The sequence below is a fragment of the Chanodichthys erythropterus genome, chromosome 23, assembly GCF_024489055.1.
Source record: "Chanodichthys erythropterus isolate Z2021 chromosome 23, ASM2448905v1, whole genome shotgun sequence".
In the NCBI taxonomy this organism is placed as follows: Eukaryota; Metazoa; Chordata; class Actinopteri; order Cypriniformes; family Xenocyprididae; genus Chanodichthys; species Chanodichthys erythropterus.
Window position 1 is genome coordinate 19,067,501 of NC_090243.1, and position 12,691 is coordinate 19,080,191.

General features: G+C 32.9%; 1 protein-coding gene across 2 annotated transcripts in view; it reads right to left on the minus strand.

The window, feature by feature from the left end:
* ankfn1b (ankyrin repeat and fibronectin type III domain containing 1b) overlaps positions 1-12,691 on the minus strand; it is a 93,794-nt gene that overhangs the window by 37,554 nt on the left and 43,549 nt on the right. For both annotated transcript variants that reach the window (XM_067377611.1, XM_067377609.1), the window contains exon 5: positions 1,857-1,897. In XM_067377611.1, the coding sequence (XP_067233712.1) occupies positions 1,857-1,897 (41 nt within the window). The remainder of the gene's footprint in view (positions 1-1,856; positions 1,898-12,691) is intronic.

The following is a 12,691-nucleotide window of genomic DNA, read 5'->3' on the forward strand; positions in this document are numbered from 1 at the left end:
CTGCATAAATTTCAAGCCAAAAAATTACCTTTTATAGTTTATATTGACCTTTTATATTCAAGTCTTTTATATTAAATTCATGAGACAACTTGAAGTTTGGGATCAGTTTGGGATTTTTTGTTTTTTGAAAGAAATGAATACTTACATTGAGCAAGGATGCATTAAATTGATCAAAACTAACATTAAATACATTTATAATGTTACAAAAAAATTATATTCCGAATAAATGTACTTCTTTAACGTTCTATTCATCAAACAATCCTGAAAACAACAATATATTACAGTATCTACAAAACTATGAAGCAGCACAACATTGATAATAATCAGAATTATGTTTCTCGAGCAGCAAAAAATCATACAAGAATGATTTCTGAAGGATCATGTGACACTGAAGACTGGAGTAATGATACTGAAAATGCAGCTTTGATCACAGAAATAAATTATATTTTAAAATATATTCACATAGAAAAGAGTTGTTTTATAATGTAATAATATAATTTTTTTTTACTGCATTTGTGGTCAAATTAATGCAAGCTTGGTGAGCAGAAGAGACTTCTTTTAAAAACATAAAGTTGCTGTCAGTGTGAATTTAGATTTAGTGAAATTCATTTTGATTTTCTTGTTTTACAAAGCATTTCATTTTCAGCAAGAACACTTCCTTTCAACTTAGGACACATTATTAGAGCCGTTTACCTGCGACCAGAAACACACACAACCAAATAATGACCTTCACAACATACCAGTTAAGACAATGAAACCAACACTACATCTGTTATCACAGATTTAGGGTGAGAAACCTCACAAAGCAGCTTTATTAAACCTTCCCAGAGAGGAAAAACAAGACTTCATCTCGCCCTCATCCTTAGATCAGATCCGATTAGCGGTTCAGTTCTCATTAGTCAGCCATTAGTGACAGATATAGGAAATCTGCCATTTTCAATCCAGTAACCAAGGTAACATAGTGTTCTTGTTGATAGGAAGGCTCTCCTACGCCACATTGTGAGACAGTTTCTTGATTCATAGACTCAGAAAGACACAGGTCCTCAATAACAAGACAATCCCGAGTCAGTTTAACATGTTAGGAGCACTAAAACATTAAAGAGCCAATGAAGACTCATAATGTTGAGATGCAACTGCAATGATTCGTAACCTACAGTATACTTACAAGATTACACAAGCAATTTACTGCATTAACATATCCAGAACACTATAGACCTACAGTACTATCATAAATCTTGCCCATACTGTAGTAACATAATCTTTAATGCATTCATTTCTGTTCATTTTTATTGACTTGTGAAGCGTCATCTGCACTCAATCATTAAGCTTTTGACTTTTAATCACTACTTTCTTCATTGACTATCATTCAAGTTATTGAACGCTATTGAACCTAAAGCAACAAACCACCTGACAACACACCAAGACCGCATACATGTGTAAACGTATCTGCTAATTACTCTTAAGTACATTTTTTTAGGAGTTACATGCATGGATATATTAATGTCTTTTTATTTAATTAAAGCTAATTAAAATAACTATGACCCTAATATAAAATGTAGGCTTTTTAAAAATGAAAACAAACTAAAATTATATGAATTGCCGATTTTCGGTGACAATTTTGTCCCCAAAGTAAACACACACACACACACAAATGTAGTAATCACAGTCAGGTTGGCATTATAAATGCTTACTCTAAATTACATTTAGTCTAAAACTAGATTATGTCTGTGTTCTGTGGGTCACTAGGCCCAATTAATGTCAAACACTTTCCCAGTGACTGGACTGATTCATTATGAAGTTATTTTAATCACTTGTTTAACCCTGGCTTCACCAGAATGAGAACAGATGAGTCTTACCTTCTCTGCCGCGTGCCCTTCCTGTCGATGGAGCCCAGACTCTGAAACACACACAAACAACCAATTTACAGAGATACTCATCTCAAAGCATAATTATTACACTTAGAATTCTTGATTCTGATTCATTAATTGCAACATTCTGTGGTCAAATGTTTCGTATAATGACACCAAACTCACTGTTGACCCACCAATTTCCTACAAATCTGTGCTAGTTTCATGACTCATGTATCGCTCCACACACTTTCATCTCAAATAATCAATCTAAACTCTTCCTGACAATTTATTGATTGATTTGAAAAGTAGCTGTGATATATACAGTTAGATGGTCTCCAGCACCCTGACAGGGTTTTTGTTGCATACAATAATGTATGGATACAATAAACAAATATCTATCTATTATTGTAAAATGATTTGAATAATTCAAGGATTAGTCCACTTTTAAATAAACTTTTCCTGATAATTTACTCACCCTCATGTCATCCAAGATGTTCATGTCTTTCTTTCTTCAGTCGAAAAGAAATGAAGGTTTATGATGAAAACATTCCAGGATTATTCTCCTTATAGTGGACTTCAATGGAGCCCAAACAGTTGAAGGTCAAAATGTCAGTTTCAGTGCAGCTTCAAAGGGCTTTAAACGATACCAGACGAGGAATAAGACTCTTATCTAGAGAAACAATCGTCCATTTTCGAAAAAAATACAACTGTATATGCTTTATAAACACAAAATATCGCATTGAACGTACTTCCTGTTTCCACATTCTTCAAAAAGCGTAAGCGTTTTGAAGGAGAAAAATCCTGGAATGTTTTCATCAAAAACCTTAATTTCTTTTCAGCTGACGAAAGAAAGACATGAACATCTTGGATGACATGAGGGTGAGTAAATTATCAGGAAAAATCTTATTTAAAAGTGACTAATCCTTTAATTATTTAAAACATTTTACGATGGATGGATGGATGGATGGATGGATGGATGGATGGATGGATGGATGGATGGATGGATGGATGGATGGATGGATGGATGGATGGATGGATGGATGGATGGATGGATGGATGGATGGATGGATATGGCAACTTTATCTATTCTCAAATCATCTTAGAAAATCCATGGATGGATGGATGGATGGATGGATGAATGGATAGATGAATGGAACGACAGATGGATGGATGGATGAATGGTACGACAGATGGATGGATGGATGGATGAATGGAACGACAGATGGATGGATGGATGGATGGATGGATATGGCAACTTTATCTATTCTCAAATCATCTTAGAAAATCCATGGATACACGGATGGATGGATGAATGGAACGACAGATGGATGGATGGATGGATGGATGGATGGATGGATGAATGGAACGACAGATGGATGGATGGATGGATGGATGGATGGATGGATGGATGGATGGATGGATATGGCAACTTTATCTATTCTCAAATCATCTTAGAAAATCCATGGATACACGGATGGATGGATGAATGGAACGACAGATGGATGGATGGATGGATGGATGGATGGATGGATGGATGGATGGATGGATGGATGGATGGATGGATGGATGGATGGATGGATGGATGGATGGATGGATGGATAGATAGATAGATAGATAGATAGATAGATAGATAGATAGATAGATAGATAGATAGATAGATAGATAGATAGATAGATAGATATGGCAACTTTCTCTATTCTCAAATCATCCAAGAAGATGGATAGATTATAGACCATTATCAAAACAAAAACAAAAACAAAGACAAACAAACGATGCCGATTTACGGCATCAATATTATGAAGAACTTAAAAGAGTATAAAAATACACTCAGAAAGAGAGAACAGCACATGCAAAATCAGCTCAACAGACAGACAGACAGATGTGGTGACATTTGAAAAGGTGTGTGTATGGATGCTTCAAAGGTAACAGCTGGAGACAGGACGATCACCGCTGTGATTCTGACCTTTACCTGTGTGAGTCTCAGAGACAAAAACACACCGAATTATAACATCTAAAGTATGATTTTAAACCTTCAATAACACAAAGTTATTTAAACACCTGTAAACCTCTGATGCTGATGCATTTCTTCCACTCACACTGCGTTTCCACCTGTTTCTCTGACGCGTGAGCTCAATCACAGTGACGGTACTTGTGAATGAAATCACAGAACATCATCTTCAATGTAATTTGACACTTCAGTACCCTCAAACCAGAGAAATCAGACATTCATCAGAGCAAACGAATGCTGTGATAAAAGGGTAACCATGAAATTAGAACTTCTCACTGAGAACATCACACGAGACAGCATCAAGTGTGATTAGTGTGCGACAGGTAATCTAAAGTCGTTAAACAAAACTACTAAACACACACACACACACACACACACACTTCAGACATTCCAGTGCTCACATACCTGTGCAGTTCCAGTTTCACCTGTCGCACTCGCTTTCTCTTCCTTCATTTGAGGCTCTTCAGGTACAGAGCAACTAAAACACAAGCGCTGGTGTCTGTCTATCTCTCTCTCTCTCTCTCTCTCTCTCTCTCTGCTGGAGGTGTTCTAGTTTTTTTATCACAGCCCGTTTCTTTGCTACTGCTGACTTGGTGTACTTTAATTGTGGTTGCCAGGCGATAAGCTTCACTAACTGTGCAGTAAACAGAGAGAAAGAGAAAGAGAGAGAGGGGGTGTTCTAAACGCTGCTGAATACTAATTGCTGCCACAATAAAAGTTAAAGGAAAGGCCAGTGGCACGTCACACTTAGTGTTTGATAGAAAGTTGCACCATATAATTGTGGAGCAAAATTGCATAGTGTCACATTTCACATAATTTTTACTCATTAGTGAGCAGGTGCTGTTAGATTCTAGTCTTTAATGATTCAGAAGCTAGTTTTCTTTTCCATTTGAAATGAGCTAAAAATTCATCTGTCACTTTTCCTGCATGTAATATTCATTTCTATTTGGCATTTCATTAATGTAGAGGCACAGAAGAGCAGGTATGAAATATTCATTCATTCATTCACATCGGCTCCTGATTCACTCATTTATCCGTTTATGTGATTCTGTTTCTCTTTTGTTTGGTTTCTTTCTCTTCTCTCATTGATTTAGTTAAAGTGCATCATTAACAGCTCGTCAAATATTCTTTCAGAGGCTTCTAGATGAGCAGCTGATCGAATGCAATTAAAATGTAAAAATGGCTTAGGATGAGGAAGCAGTTGTGCATGATTATTTGAGCGGCTTTTGTTTGGTTTATTGTGAGTGTAAATACCTTTGATAAAGTATCTGACTACACTACAAACAACAAAAAATATAAAATTGAAATATATCATTATTTTATAAAATAATTAAAATATAATATAAATATAAATATAAACACACACACACACACACAACCAGTCAGAAGTTTGGAAACATTTCTATTTTTAATGTTTTTGAACAAAGTATCTTATGCTTATTAAGGCTATATTTATTTCATAATAAAAACAACAATATTCTGAAATATTATTATAATTTAAAATTATGGTTTTCTATTTTAATATATTTTAAAATATAATTTATTTCTGTGATCAAAGCTGAATTTTCAGCATCATTACTCCAGTCTTCAGTGTCACATGATCCTTCAGAAATCATTCTAATATGCTGATTTGATGCTCAGTTATTATCAATGTTGAAAACAATTGTGTTGCTTAATATTTTTTTGGAAGCATGTGATACTTTTTTCAGGACTCATTGATGAATAAAAGGTTAAAAAGAACAGCATTTATTCCAAATATAAATATTTTCTAACAATATAAATCTTTACTATCACTTTTTATCAATTTAACACATCCGTGCTGAATAAAAGTATTAATTTCTTTCAAAAAAAAAAGAAAGAAAAAAAAAATTACTGACCCCAAACTTTTGAACTGCAGTGTATATTGTTACAAAAGATTTCTATTTTAAATAAATGCTGATTTTTTTTTTTTTTTTTTACTTTTTATTCATCAAAGAATCCTGAAAAAAGTATCACAGGTTATAAAATTATATTAAGCAGCACAACTGTTTCCAACATTGATAATAAATCAGCATATTAGAATGATTTCTGAAGGATCATGTGACACTGAAGACTTGAGTAATGATGCTGATGAAAATTCAGCTTTGATCACAGAAATAAATTATATTTTATAGTATATTAAAATAGAAAACCATAATTTTAAATTGTAATAATATTTCACAATATTTTAGTTTTTTTCTGTATTTATAATGAAATAAATGGAGCCTTAATGAGCATAAGAGACTTCGTTCAAAAACATTAAAAATAGTAATGTTTTTTAATGGTAGTGTAAATATATTGTATACATTGTATTTTAATATTTTATAAAATAATAATATATTTTAATATTATTTTTAGTTTTAAATGAAATATATTTTGTAAAATATTTAAAATGTAATGAATATATTATATAGTACATGTATACATATATACAGTATATATATGTATTACATTTTAAATATTTGATAAAATAATAATATATTTTAATATTTGTATCTGTTCACATAGTTAATTCACTATGAACTAAAAAGAACAAACAATGAACAATTGTATTTTTTATTAACTAATATTAACAAAGGATCATAAATGCTGTAACAATATTTTGCTCATAGTTAGTTCATGTTAACTAATGCATTAACTAATGGTAACAAATGAGACCTTATTGTAAAGTGTTACCAAATACACTTAATATTTCCTCTTTAACATTTTTTCAGTACTTTTTATATACTTTATATTGATATTATTGACAGTTTTTCAGTGTTTAATATTAGTGAAAATTTGATTCATTAAAATATAATCATAAAAATATCCTAATTACAACAATGATGTTTTTAGAATGTGTAGAAACAATAACTACAGATACTTCATGATTGCATCATTAAAAACACTGCAATTTTTTTTTAATCATTTTAAACACACAAAGTAGAATTTTTGTGCTAAAATGATTAAATTCAAAATTTGTTTAAATTTAAAATGATTTCAAATTACTATTATAATTTATCATTTAGATTTAAACAGATCCCGCTTTCTAAACTCCATACAGAAACATTTCAATCACTTTTTCAATTTCAACAACCATGTGAAACAATACTACAAAATGTTATTATATTACTCACAAATGTATACACTATAAAAGTTATTCTGAGAGACAAAGTCATGTTTACATGGCAAATCCATCTAGTTTCTAGTCAGGTTTGGTCAATACCTAAAACACAAACAGCCCACACACAAAACGCTCACTTCTGTGTGTCGTGTGTCTATAGGAGGGGCAGAACTCCAGAAGAGATGCCTGCTGAGGTTGCCATGGTAGCAGGGTCTCAACCAATCCAAGAGCTCCCATAATGCCATGCAGGGATTTGGGACACTGGCTGGGCATACGTCATTCAAAAGAGAAGGTTAATGAAACTAATGATGAATATATGAACATAAACACACGCTGGGAGACTCCCGTTCTGTCTTTTAAAAGCGTTTAACTTAAAACCCTCCAAAGTCAGAGCCTGATACTGTAGCTTCCCGTCTCTGGCAGACACATATTCACACCCACTTTAACTAAATGAGGTTGTTCTAGTATGAAATGGAAAATTGGAAACATTTGCAGCACATTATATGAAATGGAAAATCTAAAAGTGTCTCTCTCTCTGTTCGTTTGCCATAATGATCCGCAGCGTAGCTCCCGTCTGCACGCATGGCTGTGCGCTAATTATAATAGAAACGGCTCTCCAAAACATAAGAACTTTTTTAATTGTTCTTCCATATTTCTCACTGCATTTCTGTTTATTTTAGACTATAAAACATATACAGTAAGCAGTGAAAAGTTTGGAAACATGTGACTGGATTTATGTATCTTAAAAAGCCTTTTGATCTAGAAGCTTCTGCTTATGAGTTTTGGAGACAAATGTAAGCGTGATTTTGATTAGAAAACTAAGATTTTAATTCAAGAAAACTAACTAATATGTCCGATAAGAAATAGGAGTGTTTGATTATTTGTTGAGCAATTTTTCAATGTAAAAAGACCCCCCAAAAAAGTCAAAAAGCTGTGCCGAAGTTCTATTCCTCTTTTCTCTCCAAAATAATTAAATCAATTAAAAAGACCCAAAAACTGAATGTATTTTTTGGCATGTGATCCAATTAATTCAAACGACACGAATGAAGGGGGGAAAATCTGCTTCAGTCACGATATCGAAATCATTCCAAAATCAAGAGAGAAATGGACCATATTTCTACATAATGTCCTTAATTAACTACCAGGAGTTGTGAGCTATATTCAAAGTCTTATGAAACCATACTTTTCTGCAAAACAGACCAAAATGTTTGCCATTATTTACTTAAAATAAGTCATATGGACTTCTTTTATTGTGTCTTTTTTCCCCAAAGCTTTAATGCTTCAGTCTCGTTCATTGTAATTGCAAGGAAAAAGTTTTCAAATTCTCCCCTTTTATGTTCTGCAGGGGAAAAAAGTAAATCATACAGACTTGGAATGACATGAGGGTGAGTGAATGATGCTGATTTTCAGTTTTGGGTAAACTATCCCTTTGAAAATAAAAATAAAAAATAAAATAAAATAAAATAAAATTTCCCTAATATGTTTCACAGAAAATCTGTATTGCATAAAAATAATAACAAAATAAGATTAAAAATTCCCTGATATACTTTACAGTGTTCAAGGCCAAGCAAAGCCTGTAATTAAAAAGAAAATTAAAAATAAAACAAAATAAAATTAAAAAATTAATAAAAAAAATAAAATAAAATATCCCTATTATGTTTTACAGTTTTTCAAGACCATGAGAATAAAAGATTCATCTGGGTAAGGATTCTGTGGAAACATCTGTTTACGTATCTGTATTGCATAAAAATAATAATTAAAAAACAAAAAATTTCCCTGATGTATTTTATATATTTTTAAGACCATGCAAAGCCTGTAATTAAAATAAAAAAATAATTTAAAATAAATAAATTAAAATAAAATTACATTAAATTAAATAAAAATTCCCTGATATATTTTACAGTTTTTGTAATTAAAAAAGAAAAAATAAATACATAAATAAATAAATAAATACATTTAAAAAAAAATCCCTAATATGTTTTACAGTTTTTCAAGACCATGAGAAGCCTCGGAGCAATAAAAGATTCATCTGTGTAAGGATGCTGTGGAAACATCTGTTTACGTATCTGTATTGCATAAAAATAATGATTAAAATAAAATAAAAAATTCCCTGATATATTTTATATTTTTTTAAGACCATGCAAAGCCTGTAATTAAAATAATAGCTTAAAAATAAATAAATACAAATAAAACAAAAATTCCTGATATATTTTATAGTTTTTCAAGACCATGCAAAGCCTGTAATTAAAATAAAAACAATTAAAAATAAATAAATAAATAATAAAATAAAATAAAATAAAAATTCCCTGATATATTTTATAGTTTTTCCAAGACCATGCAAAGCCTGTAATTAAAATATAAATAAAAATAAATAAAAATAAAATAATATAAAATTAAATAAAATGAAAATTCCCTAATATGTTTTACAGTTTTTCAAAACCATGAGAAGTCTCGGAGCAATAAAAGATTCATCTGGGTAAAGGTGCTGTGGAAACATCTGTTTACGTATCTGTATTGCATAAAAAACAAACAAAAAATTAAAATAAAATAAAAATTCCCTGATATATTTTATATAATTTTTAAGACCATAAAAAAACGTGTGATTAAAATAAAAACAAATAAAAATAAATAAATAAAAATAAAATTTCCTGATTTTTTTTACAGTTTTTCGAGACCATAAGAAGCCTTGGAGCAATAAAAGCTTCATCTGGGTGAGAATGCTGTGGAAACAGGCCGAGTGAAAGAACCGCAGATCAGTGTTCAGTGTCACCGGACAATTAACATGACCGTAAAGTGAGTCACAGTGAGCGACACAGACGCTCTGAAAGCTCATGAGCGTGTCGTCGAGCGTGTGTGTGTCTGCTGATGGGTGTGGCTAGCACCATCTACCACGGCTTGTGGTTACTGTGGGGAGCGACTGAATGCTACCCATAAATCTCTGCAGTGTAGCCACCTCAAATCAGGGTAATGGGGCTAGAAGACATGCTGTCATCTGCATGATGAAGTCATTCGCATGCAGACCGATGCCAGCCGCGGCGGTGGGTCCGTCAGACACCACTGATTTACTGACTGCTGCACAACGGCCCCTATCTACATTTCCAATCAGTTTTTTTGCTTTATTATGGGTGTGGGTCTCCATATTGAATGTCTTTTCTCAAAACAATGACTGTGACCGGTCCAGCGGACAGCCAAGACCACAAAAATCAGTTTAGGTCACTTTTACATGTTCTCTTTCTCACGGATCTCTCTGTTTATTTTCCTTCATTAGTATTAAATGAGCCATCAGACATCAAACATTACTCTGGATGATCATGCTGGTGTAATTGTGAAGTGTGTGTGTGCTGAACTTTCTGCTGACATCAAAATGAAAAAATGAGATAAAAAAGAAGGAAGGAGTAGATATAAAAAAAAAAATGACAGCAAAAGAAGAACTGGATAAGTGGAGTTGGGTATTGAGCAGGTTATGATGGTCCAGGTCGCCCCTACTGGTGGATGCTGCACCTACACCATCTGGATCCAATGGCCGCTATTCAAACTTAAGTTCAATTTGATGAAATAATTATTATTGGAAGCAACAGAAATCACAAACTGATTGATAATCTATCCTTGAGGATAAGGAATGCTAACGATCAGCTCTTTCCAGGTATTATAGACAATGCATCACAGCTCTGTTCTGTTCAGTGTATAAATCTAAAGCAGGAGTAACATCATTCTATTACAAGGTTCACTCTAAAAAATACTGGGTTAAAAGTTAAAAACAACCCAAGTTGGGTTGAAAATGGACAAAATCAGCAATTGGGCTGTTTTAACCCAGCGGTTGGGTTAAATGTTTGAGTTAGTTTTATTAAACTCAACTATTGTTTAAAAATTATTGTGTTGCTCGATTAAAATGAACCCAAAGTATGTTGGAAATTAACATTTATTAATAAGTTTAATGAATAATAATAATTTAAAAAAAACAGCTCGCAAACATTCTTTAATCACTAGAAAAAATTGAAATAACACGTTAAAGAGAAAAGTAATCATTTAAGGCATTTCTCCTTATATAGAACCCTTTTTTGAGTCAAGAACTCTAGAGTTCTAAATAGAACCCCGTTGAAACTTTTGTTTCAAAGAGTGAAGTATTAGAAGGTTTAATCTGAAATAATTCCAATTCATATCCTGAAGTTCTGTAGCTGTAATCGTAAAATATTAGAATATTTTGATGCAGCCACAAAAAGACACGAGGAAAAATAATCTAGATGAAAAGCAGCCTCATGCGACACACTAAAGAAGCTGTAGTAAAAGGACATAAATACCTAAATAAACTCAAGTGGTGGTGTGTTTACTTGTTTGTTTTCTTTGACGTGTTTGCTTTAGCCAGCATACGTGCGTGTCTGATAGGCTCTCTATCATGTTCCGCGCACAGGGTTAGGAACGATCTCCGATTATTTGCTGACACAAGAGGAAAACTCATTTTGGTTTGGAGTCGGGAGCCAGACATGGAGACAGACCGAGAGCCCGAGTAAAAGAGAGAGAGAGAGAGAGAGAGAGAGACGCTCTGATTCACACCTCTCCATTCCCACGGTATTTGGTTTGTTTACGTGCCGCAGTCAGACACAAAAACAGTCACGTAAACGCAGATGTGCACAACAACAAACCACAGTGTCTGAGCCGAATTATCAGCAAGAAATGACGACTAACTCAACAATATGACTTTTCTTTTTGATCGTTATTGCCGCCTTTATCTTGATTGTGCAAATAAAAAGAAAATATTAGAAACATGATGGAACCAAAATTAGAATTTTGTGGCTTTAATCAAATGTAAATTTTTTTTAGAACATATTCACATTTAAAATATATGTTCTTCTGGGAAACAACCAAATATATTGATGACTCATCCTGGACTACACTGATTTTTGTCCAATCAAAAGCTCTGATTGGGAATGTCCCTCCCCCTGATTCTAACTGCAAACAACTCAGCAGAAAATCATGCATTATGCCTGTGTAACTTCTGCACCACTTTCGTCACCAATTAAAATTGCAAAATTGCAAAAATAATCTTCTGAAAGAGTACTGAATCTATGGATCAAAACACAGGCAAAGAAGCAGCAGAAAAAGGCGATAGAAGTATTGCTTATGCAAATGTAAAATAACGGGATCATCAAACAATAAGCAGCATATAAAATCAAAACTACGCAAGCGTTGATAAAAAAAAGAATGCATAAAGCTAGAATAAAATGTTGTTGTTTAGAAACAGAGGCTCTATTTTTTCTTTTGATATTCTGCAGAATCATACAGTATATTCATGCAATAAAATATTCTGGAGGACATAAAATTTTGGGGAAAATGATCCAAAATGCTGGCCAGGAAAGAGTTAAGCTGTGAAAGGAAAAAGTATTTTAAACTACAAAAAAATGGAACCTTTAAGAAGTAATAATCAGAAATGAAAAATAATTTAAAATCAAGTATATTTAAATAAATACAGAAAAAAATAGATATCTCTTAGTTAATCTTTTCTCCGGTGCTGTTTGTTTCTGCGTCATGGTTGCTGAAGTGATCTAAAACCCAAACCTGCTGAATACCTGAAGCCTGAGCGCGTAAACACACACAGACACGGACGCAAATGCACTCACACATGCATGGCATTTCGGAAGAAAATACCACAGACTCCACAGCTCAGCAGAGCTAATAAATAAAGGGGTCGGGGCGCCACCTCAAACCTTTCCAGTG